At 47.4% G+C, this 19,990-nt stretch overlaps 2 protein-coding genes across 2 annotated transcripts; one reads left to right on the forward strand and one right to left on the reverse strand.

Annotated features, from left to right (window-relative positions):
- Positions 1-2,895: 2,895 nt before the first annotated feature.
- Positions 2,896-4,575, reverse strand: LOC146635621 (tripartite motif-containing protein 16-like). The gene has a single exon (XM_085350600.1). The coding sequence runs from the start codon at positions 4,558-4,560 to the stop codon at positions 2,896-2,898; it is 1,665 nt and encodes a 554-aa protein (XP_085206726.1). The 5' UTR covers positions 4,561-4,575.
- A 12,808-nt stretch (positions 4,576-17,383) lies between these two features.
- On the forward strand, positions 17,384-19,161 carry LOC146635622 (tripartite motif-containing protein 16-like). The gene has a single exon (XM_085347980.1). It carries the CDS (start codon positions 17,403-17,405, stop codon positions 19,074-19,076), a length of 1,674 nt encoding a protein of 557 aa, XP_085204106.1. The 5' UTR covers positions 17,384-17,402; the 3' UTR covers positions 19,077-19,161.
- The last annotated feature ends 829 nt before the right edge of the window (positions 19,162-19,990 follow it).

A 19,990-nucleotide genomic window follows, 5' to 3' on the forward strand; every position in this document is an offset into this window, starting at 1 on the left:
CTTATGACTTTGTATGGAACTTTTATTTAAAGAAAACAAAGCAAATAAATAAATAAATGTTACAACATTATAAAATAGTCTGACAAAAATAATGATCTTTGTTGTTACTATAAAACAACACGTACTACCAAAATTGATATCATAAACACACTGAAAGCTCTCTGACACACAGAGAGAGAATTTATTCAGGACCTTCTCTCTTTGCCTGTTTATATATAGGTAGTCACTAATATTCTGCTTCCAAAGACTGAAAAGAAAATATGCAGACATGTAAGGCATGTACAGGCCAGCTAGGATTAGATGGTGACTTACAGAGTACACACTCCAGATTTCAGCAAGAGAAAATAAAGACACAATAAGCCAGGTTCTCGGCCATAACTTTCCTAATGAGGCAGAGGACATAGGTCAGAATAGCGATATGCATGATCCAGTTTCTGAGAAGGACAACGGTATAGAGCATCAATCAGAAGACACAGACACATCTGATGAGCCTGAGGAGGAAGTCTCAGGTGCTCAAGCTGCTCCCACCCCTCGTGAAATGTGCAAATCCTTAAGCGATAAAGTGTCTTAGAGCTCAGTATATATATAGCTTCTATATTGGCTTCCCTTCATTGGCTTCCTGTTAAATCCAGAATCGAATCCAAACTCCTGCTCCTCACATACAAGGTCTTAAATAATCAGGCCCGGTGTTATCTTAATGACCTTGTAGTACCATATCACCCCATTTGTGCCCTTCGCTCTCGCACTGCAGTTCTACTTGTTGTTCCCAGAGTGTTTAAAAGTAGAATGGGAGGGAGAGCCTTCAGTTTTCAGGCCCCTCTTCTGTGGAACCAGCTTCCAGCTTGGATTCAGGAGTTAGAGCCCCTCTCTAGCTTTAAGATCAGGCTTAAAACTTCCCACCCCTTGGTAAACCTGGTTCTGCTGGAGGTTTCTTTCTGTTAAAAGGGAGTTTTTCCTCGCCACTGTCACCAAAGTGCTTGCTCATAATGGGTCATGTGACTCTTAGGTTTTCTCTGTATTCTTTGCATTATTGTAGGGTCTTTACCTTATAAAGCTTCTCGAGTTAATTGTTGTTGCATTGTTGTATTAGGGCCACATTAAAAAAAAATATTATGGGTCACATTGAAAATAAAGTTGCAGTTTTGAGATTCAAATCGTAATTCACTTTAGAAAAAAAGTCAAAATCTGGAGATTACAGTTGTTTCGAGACAAACTGCAATGGTTGCTCTACCCTCTGAGTTAGTGAAGTTGTGCTTCAGAATCAGTTTTAGTAACAAGGCAGGAAACGGTTTCTCTTTTAGCACATAAACACAGTGTGGCAATCAGCATCAGGGCCTTGAGAAGAAGGAAGGAAGTAGCGTACAAATATTTCTTTACTGTACTTAAGTAGAATTTGTAGTAGCATTTTACTCGAGTACTTATTTTTCTGACGTTTTACTTTCTACTCCTTACATTTTCAAAAAAGACTCGTCCATTTAGGTTTAACACCTTTAAGGGTGAGTTATTATTTTGTCACTGCAGGCCTCAAATCAAACCGCTTTGAGGTTAAACAGTAAAAGCTTTATGCTGAGAAATGTGTGATATTATACCAAACTCCTCGCCTTCATCTGTTTGAAGTTTCTCACTCAGAACATCCTTAAAAGCAGATACAACAGATGCTCCTGCCTTGGTTTGAAGACACCTGACCCATGTATACTTAGAAAATCCATCTATACATGGCAGTAATATCTCACATTATCATTATCTGCACAATATTCACCCATATCAGCCAAATCAGCCTCAAACTGTTTGTCGAGTCCACTAATCAAAACTCTGTTTCTGGGAAAATGTCTTCTTGCTGGTTTATGAATTGTGTAAGTATCTTCCCAACAAAGACTCTCTAGCTTAACAGGCAACACTGAGTTGTAATTTATATTTTTTATTATTTCAACAACTTTACGGGACAAATTTACATGCAGGACAGAGACATTTCTGCCTCTGTCACTCAAAAAGTGTACAATATATTTGTTTTAACTTTTAATCATAATAATACAGAAATAAACTTTTTACAACGAATCATCCATCAGTAAAAATCTATTCCAATACAACATATTCAACATTCATATAAAAAAAAATTCCAACCCTTTTTTCTGAAGCATGACAAATATTTCTAGCTGTTTTACTCCGCTATGCACATTAGTCTTTGTTCTTGTCATGTCTGTGTTTGTCCACCAGGTGTCTCCCTCAGCTCATTTTCTCCAAATCAGAAGCTTCAGATTTGTGGAGACGCTCTGCCTGCCAGACACAGCTCAGGGCAAAGAAACATGCCTATCCTCTACAATATACAGGCCTGTATCATTTAGTTTTGATATTTACATGTATCAATGATCAAATGTGAATAGATTTTCATACGAAAAAGGACATTAAATGTCATCACTTTACATACAATAATGATAATATAATATCAAAAACCTTGAGGATTCAATGTTTTGTTTCATTTTAAAAGTTCAAACCTCAAAGACATTAAGTTTACAGTCATATATGATCAAGAAAATCAACAATCTTCACATTTCAGAAACTGGAACCAGCTTTAAATGTGACTAAAATAATGATAAAACAATAAATTCTCTAATCATTGACTAACTGATGAATCACTGCAGTTCCAATATATTGTTGCATTTGACAACCCACTACAGCAACTACAGAATAAAAGCACTAACCAGACTGATGACAGATTTCAAACATGCTGAATATGAAGAGTAGTATCATTTAAACTCACATGATTATCAGCCATAAGAACAAATTCAGATTTATATTGATGTAAGGTATATAAATGTAAGTACAGTTTGAATCAGTGCAATATTATTTTCACACATCAATGGACCACTGAACTTCTCAGCTTCTAAAATGTAAAGACTACACCAGCTCTGTAGTGGCTCCAACTCCATAAAGATAAAGTCCAGCATAGAGCGGCTGAGTGAATGTGGTCTGGACTCTGTGGAGGAGAGTCATGGTTTCAGAGACGCTGTAGAAAGACAGAATACCTGCTCTGTGATCCAGGTACACTCCTACTCTGGAGGACCGAGGACCTGAGAGGACAGTTTGGACAAAGTTGTGCCAAAATCTATAACCGTTTGTGTACCAATATAATGACCAAGACTTGTCATTGTATCCAAAACCACATTCTTTATCCCTCCCTGCTCTGCTGATATTCTTGTATGCAACTGCAACACCAACTCCTCTCCCTCTCCACTCCACCTCCCAGTAACAACGTCCAGTCAGACTCTCTCTACTCAGGACCTCTTCCCATCCAGTGAATCTGTCTGGATGATCAGAATAAGACTGTTCTTGTTTCATCAATGTTACTTTTCTGTTCCCCTCAGATAATAACAGACGTCTGTGAGTTGTGTTTGGATCCAGTGTGATTTCATGTGAATATTTTAAGAATCCAGCTCTGGTCTTTGGCTCTGCTGGTGACAGTAAAACATCCTCTTCAGTGACTGTCAGTGAGATGTTTGTCCATTCCTCTCTCAGAATGTCCTGTAGTTTATCTCTCTTCTCTGACACAGCTGCTGTCACATCCTCAAAGTACCTCAGAGGACGAATATTGATGCTGGATGAGTGTGTAGACTCACTGAGTGCTGACAGTGAGGGGTAGTTGTGTAGAAACTGGTTGTGATCCTCTGTGTGTGAGAGCTGCTCCAGCTCGCCGTCTTTCCTCTTCAGCTCAGCGATCTCCTGCTCCAGCTTCTCCTGAAGCTCTTTGACTCGACTCACTTCAGTTTCCTGCTGGGATCTGACCTGCTGCTTCACATCAGAGCTTCTTTTCTGGAGGAGACGGATCAGCTCAGTGAACATCTTCTCACTGTCCTCCACTGCTTTATCAGCAGAGCCATTGATGGCCTCCACCTCCTGTTGAAGCAGCTTCACATCTTTCTCTCGCTCCTGGATTCTCTGCTGGATGTTTAGTCGTCTCACCTCGAGCTCCTTCTGCTTCTCAGTCCTTTCTGCTGCAGCTGGGACTGTTTCATGGCCTTTATGTTCATCCATTGTGCAGAGATAACAGATACTCTGCTGATCAGTACGACAGAAAATCTTCATCACCTCATCATGACGAGAGCAGATGTTGTCCTGGAGCTTCTTGGAGGGGGCCACCAGCTTGTGTTTCTTTAATGGAGCTGCATCATAGTGAGGTTGGAGGTGTTTCTCACAGTAAGAGGCTGGACAAGATAAACAGGACTTGATGGCTTTCAGTTTCAACCCAGTGCAGACATCACAGGCCACATCTTCAGGTCCAGCATAGCAGTGATCAGCTGGAGCAGCTTGGAGTCCAGTCTTCTTCAGCTGCTCCACTAAAGCTGCTAACATGGTGTTTTTCTCCAGGACAGGCCTCGGTGTGAAAGTCTTCCTGCACTGAGGGCAGCTGTGGATTCCCTTCCTGTCCTCTCCATCAAAGTGGGATTTAATACAGTTCCTGCAGTAGCTGTGTCCACAGGTTGTAGTCACCGGATTTATCAGTAGATCCAAACAGATGGAACAAGAGAAGGTTTCTCGGTCCAGCTGAACTCCTTTCTGCGCCATTTCTCCTCTCAGTGTCAGTGACTGTGTGAGTTTATCTTCGTAATAACTGAAACTCGTCTGAGCTCTGATCTCAAAAACCTGTATTTCTGCAGTGAATGGAGCCTGTCAGCTCTTACATGTCACCACATGTTGGTTACACCCATCTTCAAAGTGCAGATCTGAAGGGGAGGGAACGAGGAAACATTTGGAGAGAGAGGAGTTCCTGTGTTTAAGCAGGAAAAAGAGGATTTTCAGGCTGTGCTTCATTCCAGGAAGAGGAGCAGTTTGAGAGTGATACTGTCTTTTTAACCCAGGGGTCGGCAACCTTTCTGATGATGAGTGCCATCTAAAATTCCCTCACAAGTCAACGTGCCATATGATTGCAAGAGCAATAAATTTAATAGACTTAGAGACTTGGACTTAGAGCTTTTTATTGTCGTTGTGCAGTTTCTTGCACAGCAAAATTGGGCAGCTGGACCACAAATGTGCAAAAGTAAGAAGAAGAGAAACCAATATGCAACAAGGGGGGGGGGGGGGAATAAATAAATAAAATAAAATAAAAAGCATATATGAGAGTGACACTTTATACATAGTGTATGTGCAAGAAACATTGAAACAGAAACAGAAACATAAATAAAATGTCCATTATATAATAAATAAAAAAGGATGGAGAGGCCATGGTCATTTTGCGTGGAGATGGTACTTCTACCAGAATATTTCACGGGACTGAAAAATATTGCACACACCAAGCATATTGCACATGGGCCAAACATATTCCACAGAACATGGAAATACTGAGATATTGCACATAGATGATCAACAGCAGTGTCAGAGTGGATGTGTTGGGGAAGTCTGTACACACTCTTAGTTTGCATTAAGAGTTCTGAGAGCCCACGGGAAGAAGCTGTTCTTTAGTCTGTTGGTTTTGCACCTGATCGAGCTGAGCCCTTTTCCAGAGGGCAGGATGTTGAAGAGGTGGTGGTTAGGATGGAGGTGGTCCTTTATAATTGCCCTGGCTCTGGAGAGACATCTTGAGCTGGCAATTAAGTCCAGGGAGGGGAGTGGACAGCCGATCACCTTCTCTGCAGTTCTGATGACCCTCTGTAGTCTCTTCTTGTCAGCTGTTGTGCAACCAGCATACCACACAGGGATGGCGTGCACCAGCACACTCTTGATATTGGCACGGTAGAAGGACACTAGGAGTTCAGTCTGCAGCCTGTTCCATCTCAGAACCCTCAAGAAATGGAGGCGCTGCTAGGCTTTCTTTACTAGGGCTGATGTGTTTGTGGACCAAGATAGGTCCTCAGATATGTGGGTGCTGTAAGGGTGTGTTTTAACTGATGAAACGGTGCCGTACTCAGGCTCGGACATCTGATTGCTGCCTTTTACAAGCTTTATTGCACAAGTATAAGCTAACACCACTACAGTAACTGTGCCTTTACAGAAGCGAGGTAATCAACTGAAAGACACTAAATAAAACAACCATACAAGAGTAATAAAGCAACCCTATTAATGACAGTACAGTTTGGTAATAGTCATGTTTATAACTTTAACACGTTTTTAATCAACACAGAAAGTCACCAGATTTGATCCCCACACCAAAGAGTCCACAGTATGTAAGTATTTCTCGGGTAGTCAGGGGGACGAACCACATCCCTCTTGCTACTTTACTGGCAGTAACACCACCAGCCTCCTTACGTCCCTGTGGAGAATGGTGGAATGACCTTCAATTATGTCTGCATGAACTGCTCTTGAAGCCATACAACTAAAAACTACACCCCAGACTTTTTTCTTCACTCGTCGCCTTACTGAGTCTCTGACAAAATACGGACCAAACAGGTCCAAAGTAGTGTATACTCGAAAGGGGCTTCTGGTGTAATGCATACAAGAGGAAGATCACTAATCACCTGAGTGCATAACTTGGCCCTATACTTTCTGCAACTTATGCACGAATCAATCACCTTCCATACAATCCTGGAACCTCGATTTATCCAGCCTCTTTGCCTCAATCGAAGAAGGGTGGCAGAAACACCTCCATGGTTGCTCAGCCATTGCCAGTGCCTGTTCCGGCCCCGAGGGTGAGGGCAGCCGTGACTCAGCTTCCTCCTGCACCCGTACCTACTCCTCTGGTGGGAGTGGCTGGTCTGCCATATCACCAGTGCCGGTCCCTGAGGTGTGGGCAGCCAGTACACAGCCTACCTCTGCACCCGTACCTACTCCTCAGGTGGGACTGGCTGGTCTGCCATATCACCAGTGCCGGTCCCTGAGGTGTGGGCAGCCAGTACACAGCCTACCTCTGCACCCGTACCTACTCCTCGGGTGGGAGCAGCTCATGTCCGGAGGAAGCCTGCACCCGTTCCCATGTCCACTGTAAGCGTAAGCAAGTCTGTCCAGCCATCTTCTTCGTGTTCAGAAAGCTCAGAAGGGTTAGCTCAGCCTCTGTCACAATTGCCATCGCTACAATAGCCCCTACAATATGTATTACAGTCCCTTGCTCAGTCATTAGCCCAGTTCTTAGCTCAGGCATCAGCTTTCCCACCACTTCATACTCCAGTACAGCACCCGCTAGCTCCGTCTCCTGTGTCCCCGCTAGCACAGTCGTTAACTCCGCCACTAGTTCCATTTTCACCTCAACCATCACTTCAGTCTCCCTCAGCCCAGTCTGCCGCTAAGTCTCCCTCAGCCCAGTCATCAACTCAACCACCAACTCCACTCTCACCGCAACCACCACTACAGCCACTAGTTCAGTGTCCAGTGTCACCTGCAGTGCAGTCCCCAGCTCAACTGCCTTTTGTTCTCTCTCCTGCCCAGGTGCCACTAGCTCAGTCTCCTAAACCTCCATTGCAGTCTTCAGTTCAATCCGCTGTGCCAGTTCAGTCTTCAGTTCAGTCCCCTAGTCTGTTGCACACTCTCCCACCTGGTCGGCTACACATTCAGCCAGGGGTCCCAATACCCTCTGGCCCTGCATCTGCTCCTGCTGGAAGCTCGGGTGAGCCCGGCCAGCACTTCCTCGTCTCCGCCGGGGGGTCTGGAGAGCCCGGCTAGCACTTTCTCGTCTCGCTGGGGGTTCTGTTGAGCCCGGCCAGCAACCTGTCTCCGCTGGTCTGGTCCAGCCTCCGAGTCTTCGTCCTTGCCAGCAGCATCGCCGTCTACAGCATCCGCAGCCGTCACGCTGCCGTCAAGTTCAGCCCCTGTGTCGTCTTCCTCATCTTCGGCTTCTGCCTCGCCTGGTCCAGCCTGTGCCTCACCTGGTGCTGCGGAGGCCACGCAGCCTCAACATCGTCGGTCATCTGCCAGGCCACTTGTTGGGCATCGTCGCCACTGTGGACGACCTCCTGAACGCTGCCACTGCCTTCCGTGTGGCCGGTTATCGGAACTGTTTGCCCGCCGCCTTAGTTGCTGTCCGCACGGTCGGCCCCCGGAACTATTTGCCCACTGCTGCCATTGCCATCCGCAGGATCAGCCCCTGGAACTGTTTCCCTGTTACCGCAGTTGCCGTCCGCACGATCGGCCCCCTGAATTAGTTGTAAACTGTTCTCTGTGTGCCAGTGCTTTCTTTTTTTGTGCACGTTTTGTTTTTGCCCTCTTTGTGCTCCTGTTTTTTGTTCCATTCCAAGCCCTCCATCCTGGACCCCCCTGCCCGCCCTGGTCGGGTTGTTTTGGGACTGTTTTTGTTTTTCCTGTTGGGCTGTCTGGAGCCAGCCCTTACGGAGGGGGTACTGTCACGGTCCTGGGTCGGACCCAGTGTTTTGAGTTTCTTGTGTCTCGGAGTTTTTGTATTATAATGTGAGTTCTTTGTTGCCCCAGTTTATTCTATAGTCTAGCGTCTTAGTTTGGCTTTCTTGTTTTCTGTTTAGTAGCTGCCCTCTGTGTCTCTTTGTTGTGTTTCTTAGTTGCTCTGTCTCCCCTAGTCGAGTCTGCGTCTGTGCTACTTCCTGTTTTACTTTGAAGGTCTGTGTCTCATGTGAGTGTATCCTATTTTTCTTCCTTGTCTCGTCAGTTCTGATTTCCCCCAGTTGTGCTCTCCTTCTGTGTCTCATTGTTGTCATGGTTCTGGGTCAGTGTTGACCCAGCATTTTGAGTTTCTTATATTTTGGTTTTATTTTTGCATTATGGATTATTTTCTGATGTTCCGGTGCTTTGTTTATTATTATTATTATTATTATTATTATTATTATTATTATTATTATTATTATTATTATTATAGATCTGTTTCAGTTATTCTTGGTGAGGGATTAGCTCTTAGGTTGTGTCTCGTGCACACAGCCGAAACATGACAGGTTAGCCTGTAAGACTTTGAAGGCAGTTGATAGGTACAGACAGTACAAGTAGAATGTGGCTCAGGCAGTGGCTCACAGTTTGGAAAGCCATGGAAAAAGTCTTTCAGATTCGAAGAGATTCTGGCAAACCATCAGGCAACTAAGGATGAGAAAATGGTGCTCTACCTGCACTGTGTATAGTGTGGGTGAAGTGCTACTGACTTCGACTAAGAACATTGTCGTGCTGTGAAATGAAACTGGTAAGTCTCCCATAGAACAAGTAGAGTCTGGGAATGAGGGGGATAGCTCATCTAACTGCAGGGGTGAGGTCACCCTTAAACACCTCTGTGAAATGCACTACACACAGGGACACACACACACAGGTCTTTGTCTCCAGAAGCCACATTTATTTATAGCGTCCTGTGTTATGACCGGCCACAGTCTGACAGCTGTCGGTCTCAGCTGATTTCCCGCTCCTCCTCTCCTCTCCCGTCTCACTATAAAAGGGAAGGAAACCATCATCAGTCCAAAACGCCATCAGCTGTTCTGACCTGTGTCTGCAGCACCGCCCGGTTGAGCTCACCGCACCACTCCTACCCTGCAGCCGCGCCCGGGACCACACCTCCGCCACACACCCCCACCGCCCGACTGAGGCTGGGGAGCTGTCCGGCCGAACCCCCCCCCCCCCCCCCCCCACACACACACACACACTCCCCACCCCCCCGCGAGCGAGAGAAGAAATCGGCCACGGCCATCTGCGCCCCCGGCCTATGGACCACCTTGAACTTAAAGGGCTGTAAAGCCAGATACCACCGGGTGATCCGGGCGTTGGCGTCCTTCATGCGGTGGAGCCACTGCAGCGGGGCGAGGTCCGAGCAGAGAGTGTATGAGCGCCCCAGGAGGTAATAGCGGAGGGAGTCGACCGCCCACCGGATAGCCAAGCACTCCTTCTCCACAGTGCTGTACCGTCTTTCACGCTCTGCCAGCTTCCGGCTGATGTAAAGAACGGGATGGTCGGCCCCCCTTACCTGCTGGGAAAAAACAGCCTAAAGCCCCCTGTTTGAGGCGTCAGTCTGCAGAACAATAGGGAGGGAAAAGTTAGGAGTGTGAAGCAGCGGCTCCCCACAGAGAGATTATTTAACTGCACAAACGCCACCTGGCACGGCCCCGTCCACTGAACAAGATCCGGAGCACCCTTTCGGGTGAGATCGGTCAAGGGGCTGGTCAGCTGCGCAAACCCCGGCACGAAACGGCGGTAGTAACCTGCGAGCCCCAGAAACCGTCTCACCTCCTTTTTAGTCTTGGGGCGCGGGCAGGATGCGATAGCTGCCGTCTTCTCCACCTGTGGATGCACCTGCCCGCCCCCCAAGTGGTACCCCAGATACTGCACCTCCCTCCGTCCAACCGCACACTTCTTCGGGTTAGCCGTGAGCCCCGCCCTCCTCAGGGACTCCAGGACCGCGGCCACCCGCTGCACATGCTCCGCCCAGGTGTCGCTGTGGATGATCACGTCATCCAGGTAGGCAGCAGCATATGCAGCGTGCGGACGCAGCACCCGGTCCATGAGGCGCTGAAAGGTGGCAGGGGCTCCGAACAAGCTGAACGGAAGCGTAACGAATTGGTACAAACCGTACGGAGTGGAGAAGGCCGTTTTCTCCCTGGACTCGGCAGACAAGGGAATCTGCCAGTAGCCCTTGGTTAAATCCAGTGTCGTGAAAAAACGGGCCATGCCCAACCGATCCAGGAGCTCGTCGACCCGGGGCATGGGATAAGCATCAAAGCGTGACACTTCATTCACCTTGCGATAGTCGACACAGAACCGTATAGACCCATCCTTCTTCACCACAAGAACTATGGGGCTACACCAGGCGCTGTGCGACTCTTCTATCACTCCCATTTTCAGCATTTCAGCCAATTCCATCTGAACAATTTGCTGTTTATGCTCAGGAACGTGAACGCGCCGTCACGCCAGGCGTTTCAAAATGGTGCTCAATGAGAGACGTTCGGCTGGGCAGGGGGGAGAACACATCAGCAAAACGCTGTTGTAACGCGACAACGTCCGCTCTCTGGGCCTGTGTGAGATGGTCATCACAAGGGAGGGAGGCGGGGATGATGGAATTTGGTACCTCCAGCCCCAACTCATCTCTCTCCTTAACCAGGCTTACCAGAGAAGCGGTTTCAACCTCTCTCCACCTTTTAAGGAGATTGAGGTGATAAATCTGCGTGGCCCCTCCCCTGTCCGACCAAGCAACCTCATAGTCAACGTCCCCGACTCGCCATGTGACCACAAAGGGTCCTTGCCACTTGGCGAGCAACTTTGAGCTAGAAGAAGGGAGTAATACAAGCACTTTTTCTCCCGGTGAAAATTGCCTGAGTCTAGCCCCTCTGTCATACAGGCGTTGCTGACGCTGCTGAGCCTGGAGCAAATTCTCCCGTGACAACCTCCCCAAAGTGTGGAGTTTCGCTCTCAGGTCCAACACGTACTGAATCTCATTCTTGGCGGGGCTCGGACCTTCCTCCCAGCTTTCTTTAATCAGGTCGAGCACCCCACGCGGCTTCCTGCCGAACAGCAGTTCAAAGGGAGAAAATCCCGTGGAGGCCTGGGGCATCTTCCGCACTGCAAATAACAGAGGGTCTAGCCAGCGATCCCAATTGCGTTCATCTTCTGTAATGAACTTACGAATCATGGACTTTAAAGTCTTATTCAGCCGCTCCACCAGCCCGTCCTTCTGAGGGTGGTAGACGCTGGTCCGAATAGATTTAATGCCCAGTAATTCGTACAGTTCCTGCAGTGTACGAGACATGAACGACGTGCCCTGGTCAGTCAGTATCTCTTTCAGGATTCCGACTCGGGAGATGACCTGAAACAGTGCCTGCGCCACACTCTTTGCAGAGATGTTGTGCAGCGGGACTGCTTCCGGGTACCGCGTTGCATAATCCACCAGGACTAATACAAAGCGGTAGCCGCGTGCACTCCGATGAAACGGCCCGATGAGGTCCATACCAATGCGCTCAAACAGGACCTCTACGAGTGGAGCGGGCGCAAAGGCGTTTTTGGTATGGCCGGCTGATTAACAAGTTGGCAGTCCGGGCAGGACGCGCACCAGCGGCGCACATACGCTCGGATGCCCGGCCAATAAAATCGGGCCGTTATTCGCTCCAGAGTTTTTTCGTATCCCATATGCCCTGCCATGGGGTTATAATGAGCCGCTTGTAAAATCATTTCTCGGCGGCCCTGCAGCACCAACAGCTGGGTGTGTGTCTCCTCCGTGCGAGTGTCACGACTCACTCGATATAGCCTATCTTTTAATAAACTGAAGCGCGGGTAGGTCCGCACGGCTTCAGGGCGCACCACGTGACCATCAATCTCAATCACCTGGTCAAAGGCTGAGCGTAGGGTGTCATCACGAGACTGCTCCAGTGGGAAATCACTCGTGGGGGAAATTTCCGGAGCCGGCGGGGCCTCCCATGAAGGACCCGCCGTCTCCCCCTCCCCGGAGTCAGTGTCGGACGACCCCGCGTCACCGCTGAGCGCCGCGCAGACACTACACGCTACTAACGGTCGTGATCGCATCCCCGCATACTGCCCTAACAGGTGATGAAACCCCGGCCAATTCGTGCCCAGAATCAGGGGATGCGACAGGCGCGGGCTAACCGCAGCCGTTACTCTATGCGTTTTGCCCTTATACTTTAATAACAGAGGCACCATGGGATACCTGTGAACATCACCATGAACACACTTCACCTCCACCCATTCTGCCTCCAGCAATGCCCCGGGACGAACCAAGCCTTGGTGCACGAGGGTCTGCGTACAGCCCGTGTCCACCAAAGCATGGCGTATACCCCCTCGAGTCCTTACCGGAATGCTGTACGTTCCTCCTGGACCGGGAGAGGGTGCTAGGGCACCGGTGACGCGGAACACCTGCCCCACTTCCATCAGAGGACAGTCCCTCCTCAGGTGTCCCGGTTGCCCGCAATTCTAGCACTCCTGCCCCGGCGTCTGTGCTGCTCTCCGTGGCTCAGGGGCGGCACCGCTCATTTCTGATCCCTGGGAAGGCACAAACGAAGCAAACGGATTAGTGGGGCTCAGCGCCAGTGCCTGCTCTGCCTTCCCTGGCGCAGGTACCCGGCGCCTCGGTGCCGGCACTGGGGCTTGTTTGCTCGGTCTCCGGCCGCCGTCCCCGGGCTCCCCCGCTCTAGCGGCAAGGTGGTCCTCCGCCAACGTTACTACGTTACTACTACCTCCAGACTCGCGGGACTGTGGCACCGGACCCATCTCACCGTCTCCGCAGGCAATCCCTCCACGAACTGCTCCAGCACCACCTTGTCCACCAGCAGCTTCTCTCCCTCTGACAATCCCGGCTGCAGCCAGCGCACCGCTGCGTCGTGCAGCTTCCGGGCCCAAGCAAACGGCCGATCCTCCGCGGCCAGCCGACAGGCCCGGAACCGCCGGCGATGAGCCTCAGGGGTGAGTCCCATCCTGTCCACCACCGCCCGGCTCACGTCCTGGAAGCTGCCCCTCGAGGTCGGCGGCAGACTCAGGGCCGCCGTCTGAGCCTCCCCCGACAGCAGAGGAAGCAAACGCGGAGCCCACTCCACCTGCGGCCACTGGCAGGCCTCCGCCGTGACAAGAAAAATCTCCAGGAAAACCTGGGGGTCATCCCCGTCACCCATCCGGGGCATCGCCACCGACAGCGGGGGGGGGGGGGGGGCTTCGGCGGAGCAGCGGCCCCAACCAGCTGCTCCAGAACCTGGGTCTGCCGGTCCACCTGCTCCTGCAGCTTAGCCAGGTGAGCACGCTGGGCCGCCGCCTGGTCCTGGCTCATCTTCGCCACCTCCGCCAGCATCTGCGCCAGGAAGTGCAAAGGCTGGGCGGGCGGCGCAGCCTGTGGGTCAGACATCCCCACGCCAGCTGGGTTTGGGCACCACTTGTGAAATGCACTACACACAGGGACACACACGCACAGGTCTTTGTCTCCAGATGTCACATTTATTTATAGCGTCCTGTGTTATGACCGGCCACAGTCTGACAGCTGTCGGTCTCAGCTGATTTCCCGCTCCTCCGCTCCTCTCCCGTCTCACTATAAAAGGGAAGGAAACCATCATCAGTCCAAAACGCCATCAGCTGTTCTGACCTGCGTCTCCAGCACCGCCCCGTTGAGCTCACCGCACCACTCCTCCCCTGCAGCCGCGCCCGGGACCACACCTCCGCCACAACCTCCTTGGTGGCAGGGCCCCTGGGGAGGATAAAGTTTGCCCTGAGTCCCTGAAGGCTCTGGACATTATAGGGCTGTCTTGGTTGACACGCCTCTACATTGTTGCATGAAGATCAGGTGCAATACCTCTGGATTAGCAGACCTGAGTGGTGGTTCCCATCTTTAAGATGTGGCACTGGAGGTTATGTTCCAACTATAGGGGGATCACACTCCTCAATCTCCCTGGAAAAGTCTATGCCACGGTGCTGGAAATGAGAGTCCATCCATTAGTCGAACCTCAGATACAGGAGGAACAATGAGGTTTTCGTCCTGGCCGTGGAACACGGGACCAGGTTCTTACCCTGACTTGGAGAAGGCATTTGATTGTGGCCCTCGAAGTGTCCTGTGGGAGGTGATTCAAGAGTGGTCTCTGGGCCATTGTTACGGGCCATTTGATCCTTATACAAGTTCCGGTGGGTGATAGATTCTCACAGGACTGCACTTTGTTACTGATTCTGTGTGTAATTTTAAAGGACAGGATTTATATGCATTTTCAAGTGACTGAAGGTTTTAATTTGGGTAGTCTCAGAATCTCATTTCTGCTTTTCGCAATTGATGTGGTTCTGTTGTTCATCAGGTGATCTCCTAATGCTTGCACTAGAACAGTTCACAGCCAAGTGTGCAGTGGTGGGACTGAGAATCAGCACCTCCAAATCTCAGGCCATGGTATTCAGCCGGGGAAAAGAGTGGAGTGCTCACTTTGGGTCAGGGACGAGTCCCTGCTCCAAGTAGAGGAGTTTAAGTATCTCGGGGTCTTGTTCACGAGTGATGGGAGAAGATAGCTGGAGATCGACCGACAGATTGGTGCTGCGGCTGCAGTGATGCGGGTGCTGTACCAGTCTGTTGTGGTGAAGATGTAGCTAAGTGTAAAAGTGAAGCTCTCAATTTACTCACAATTATTTTATTTATTTCTATGACCATCGTGAGTTTTTCTTTCATTGACCGAAGGGTACCAACAATTTTGTCCACATTTAGGAGTACATATACACTAAGTTTATTGTTAATTAATAAGAAAACTGCAGACGATTCCATTCTGAGCTGAAGAAGCTTCTGATAGGTTAGTAGAGTCCATGTGAGTAAATTGGTGGCACACCTGTGGATGCATATAAGGCAAAACACAGAGCCTGTGTTTTGATATAAACCAAAACACCAGGAAAAGAATTGTGGAGCTCCATAAGTGTGGCTCAATTTTGAATACAATTTGGTGCCATTTACAATTAAGAAATACAGACAGTTTCTCTCTTTACTCTTAAAGTTAACAAATGTGTTTTTTATATTTATCAACCTAAAAAAATTACAATTAGTCTGATTTGATGTTACAGTTAAAAAAGTGTTTGTGTTTTTATCTGAAGATTATGTAAATATCTGATTTCAACTGTATATTTGATGATGTCGGTGTTTGGCTTGATTATCAGCACAAAGAGGGAAAGAGAGGAACAGAGAGGGAGATGGAGAATGAGGACAGAACAGAGATGGAACAAGAGCAGGTGAGACACACATGTTAGTCAAACGGTTGTTTACCAAAAGTATCACCGTATCATAGGTACTCATGTATCTCGTACCTAGTGTTTCTTTTTAGGTTTGTTATTTTTCAAATTCTATATTTATTAAGTTTTGCAGGCTTGTTTGCACAACAAGGCTAAATAATTATATAAACTTTTCTCAATCTAAATAGTGGACTTTGGTAGAATTAAAAAACAAGTGTAGTGCAGGTCTATGATGATTTTTAGTGCTACTATCGTCTAGTTTTGATTCTGGTTCTGTCTTGGTTACTGTTGTAGTCCTGTTTTAATTCCGGATCAGTTCTGGGTCTGGTTGAATTGGGCTTTAGTCCTCGTGTCTTGATACAGCCCTGATTTTGTTCTGCATTGCTGCTTAATTAAAAAACTAGTTTAAGGTGTCCTGCATATGTGATATATATTTTTCCCTATATGAAGTCATTCTTTTTTTAACAAAACTCAAAACAGAGCAAATTAATCTTTTAGTCATTTCCAAACCCCCCCCCCCCCCCCCCCTCCCCCCAATCCCACATGCATACTACCCTTTAGGGCTAAGCCCCGGGTGTATCAAATGTCTGCCTGTCGGATTCAAATATTGGAGATGGATACAAGAGGAAAAACCACAATAACAACACTGGTCCGGCCGGGTTGAGTCAAACGATGATTTTAATGATCACACGCGTGGGAGATGGACACCGTACGCAGACAGCATCAGATCTCAAAATGGTGGAGCATTGATCAAACTCTTATAACCTCTGGTTCTCCCACCTTATCATAAAAGCTTAAACATTCACATTCTTTCTCTCACACAGCGCCTAAGCTACGACCTTGGCTCCCTGTTTATCTGCTCCTGCTGAGATGGGGCAGAAAACTCCAGCATATTCTGTTCTCTTCTAATCAGACAAATAAGGCGATGACTTTCTGTGAACAGTATTTCTTATAACTCAGCAGTATAATGCATCATAAAACAACATCATTCATTCACAATAAATCAGCAGTCTAATGTAATGCAAATCAGTTTAACAAATGTAATAGTTATCAGCTTCTTCTAATTCAGGAGAATAATGCAAACTAAAACTATATAATAATTCACAATTTTTAATTAGGGTCTAACATGGCATAAAATAATATTATAATCTCACACTCTCCAGCCATTTTTGGTTTAAAGACCTTACATCTTCTTTGTCCTTACATCGTATGAGCCCCCACTGAAATATGAGGAACTCTGACACTCAAGAAAACAACAAACAATCCTCCTGACTAACAAAAGAAAAACAACTATTATTAAAGGCTTAGTGTAGTGTGGCAAAACCTTTATTAAGTTGTTTTCAACAATGTTATGTTTATGTAATAAGTCCCTCATGTTCCACAGGTGGTGGCCTGCCTTCTCCCCCCCTTTGTTGTGTGTGGAAATAATTATGCTTACGTCTGTTCAGAGTATTTTCTGTCGTGCTTTGCTGAAATTCTTTGTTCTTGTTTTTATCTGATATATTTAACTTTCTTTGGGTTATCATTAGTTACTAATGATAGTAACTAATGGTTATCGTTAGTAACTAATGGTTTTCATTAGTTAGTAATGATAACCATAATTTCTTTGTACACCATTTGTCTGCTTTAAACTGCTCTTCTTCATAGATTCAGTTAAAGCCTGAAAGCTCTTCCCTTTTCACCTCTTCTCTCATTTGTCGTTCCCTCCCCTTCAGATCTGCACTTTGAAGATGGGTGTAATCAACATGTGGTGACGTGTAAGAGCTGACAGGCTCCATTCACATGTTGTTGAGATCAGAGCTCTGTGTGAGTTTCTCTTCCTTATAACTGAAACTACTCTGTCACTGACACTGAGAGGAGAAATGGCGCAGAAAGGAGTTCAGCTGAACAGAGAAACCTTCTCTTGTTCCATCTGTTTGGATCTACTGAAGGATCCGGTGACTACAGCCTGTGGACACAGCTACTGCAGGAACTGTATTAAACGTTTCTGGGATCAAGAGGACAGGAAGGGAATCCACAGCTGCCCTCAGTGCAGGAAAACTTTCACACCGAGGCCTGTCCTGGAGAAAAACACCATGTTAGCAGCTTTAGTGGAGCAGCTGAAGAAGACTGGACTCCAAGCTGCTCCAGCTGATCACTGCTATGCTGGACCTGAAGATGTGGCCTGTGATGTCTGCACTGGGAGGAAGCTGAAAGCCATCAAGTCCTGTTTATCTTGTCCAGCCTCTTACTGTGAGAAACACCTCCAACCTCACTATGATGCAGCTCCATTAAAGAAACACAAGCTGGTGGCCCCCTCCAAGAAGCTCCAGGAGAACATCTGCTCTCGTCATGATGAGGTGATGAAGATTTTCTGTCGTACTGATCAGCAGAGTATCTGTTATCTCTGCACAGTGGATGAACATAAAGGCCATGAAACAGTCCCAGCTGCAGCAGTAAGGACTGAGAAGCAGAAGGAGCTCGAGGTGAGACGACTAAACATCCAGCAGAGAATCCAGGAGCGAGAGAAAGATGTGAAGCTGCTTCAACAGGAGGTGGAGGCCATCAATGGCTCTGCTGATAAAGCAGTGGAGGACAGTGAGAAGATGTTCACTGAGCTGATCCGTCTCCTCCAGAAAAGAAGCTCTGATGTGAAGCAGCAGGTCAGATCCCAGCAGGAAACTGAAGTGAGTCGAGTCAAAGAGCTTCAGGAGAAGCTGGAGCAGGAGATCGCTGAGCTGAAGAGGAAAGACGGCGAGCTGGAGCAGCTCTCACACACAGAGGATCACAACCAGTTTCTACACAACTACCCCTCACTGTCAGCACTCAGTGAGTCTACACACTCATCCAGCATCAATATTCGTCCTCTGAGCTACTTTGAGGATGTGACAGCAGCTGTGTCAGAGACCAGAGATAAACTACAGGACATTCTGAGAGAGGAATGGACAAACATCTCACTGACAGTCACTGAAGTGGATGTTTTACTGTCACCACCAGAGCCAAAGACCAGAGCTGGATTCTTAAAATATTCACAAGAAATCACACTGGATCCAAACACAGCAAACAGATATCTGTTATTATCTGAGGGGAACAGAAAAATAGAAGTAATGACACAGAAAGTGTCTTATTCTGATCATCCAGACAGATTTGTATATTATTGGCAGGTCCTGAGTAGAGAGAGTCTGACTGGACGTTGTTACTGGGAGGTGGAGTGGAGAGGAAAACTGATTTATGTAGCAGTTGCATACAAGAATATCAGAAGAGCAGGGCGCTCAGATGAATGCAAATTTGGATACAATGACAAATCTTGGGCATTACGTTGTGAAAAGGACAGATGTAAATTTTTCCACAATAATGTCCAAACTGTCCTCTCAGGTCCTCGGTCCTCCAGAGTAGGAGTGTACCTCGATCACAGAGCAGGTATTCTGTCTTTCTACAGAGTCTCTGAAACCATGACTCTCCTCCACAGAGTCCAGACCACATTCACTCAGCCGCTCTATGCTGGACTTTGGCTTTATGGAGATGGAGACACTGCAAAGTTTATTAAACTGAAGTAGACAGAAGTCATTGCCAGAAAGTTGCTGAAAACATGCTTTAGTTTCCAGTTTCCCTTGTCTCTTGTTCACACAGAGATCACATGTCAGTCGCACTTTATCTTTGCTACTTTGACATCTCATTATTTATTATCTAGTTAATGACTGACTTTGTTTGAGGGGCCCTCCATCTTATGTGTGTTTAGCCTCCATGACTTTAGCTGTTGAGGTTGTCACTGTTCACGATGATTTTCATTCAGCTAAACTGTTGTTCGTGTTCATGAAAATTTAAATTTCTGTGCCAGAAATGTTTTGTGACTAGTCATTGGTTTCATGTTTGAAGAAAAAGCAGGTTCTGTTTTTATAACTATTGTTAACTGTATCATCATTATTCTTACTTTTAATATTAGAAAGGAAGGAAACAGATGCAAGGATGCAGTCATTGTTGATCTACTTTTAGCAAACATCTGCAGCGTTTTTATAAAAGAAGTTCAATCAGGATGTTTCCTTTAATGGGCGATCGTGGCTCAAGAGTTGGGAGTTCGCCTTGTAATCGGAAGGTTGCCGGTTCGAGCCCCGGCTTGGACAGTCTCGGTCGTTGTGTCCTTGGGCAAGACACTTCACCGGTTGCCTACTGGTGGTGGTCAGAGGGCCTGGTGGCGCCAGTGTCCGGCAGCCTCGCCTCTGTCAGTGTGCCCCAGGGTGGCTGTGGCTACAATGTAGCTTGCCATCACCAGTGTGTGAATGGGTGGATGACTGGATATGTAAAGTGCTTTGGGGTCCTTAGGGACTAGTAAAGCGCTATATAAATACAGGCCATTTACCATTTAATAAATGCAGCTTAAGCTTACTTGTAGATACAGTTTGTGGGATAAAAAGGGGATGTTTTTGTCTTTTTGGTCTCATTATTTTAATATGGCACTATTAGTCCATTAGAA

This window comes from Diplotaxodon limnothrissa, linkage group LG3, assembly GCF_057381915.1.
Source record: "Diplotaxodon limnothrissa isolate DT_005_m linkage group LG3, D_limnothrissa_male_GT1.1, whole genome shotgun sequence".
NCBI classification, from domain to species: Eukaryota; Metazoa; Chordata; class Actinopteri; order Cichliformes; family Cichlidae; genus Diplotaxodon; species Diplotaxodon limnothrissa.

Bases quoted from the DNA above. Each gene is read 5' to 3' on its own strand.
- LOC146635622 (XM_085347980.1), top strand. From the start codon at position 17,403: ATGGCGCAGAAAGGAGTTCAGCTGAACAGAGAAACCTTCTCTTGTTCC.
- LOC146635621 (XM_085350600.1), bottom strand. From the start codon at position 4,560: ATGGCGCAGAAAGGAGTTCAGCTGGACCGAGAAACCTTCTCTTGTTCC.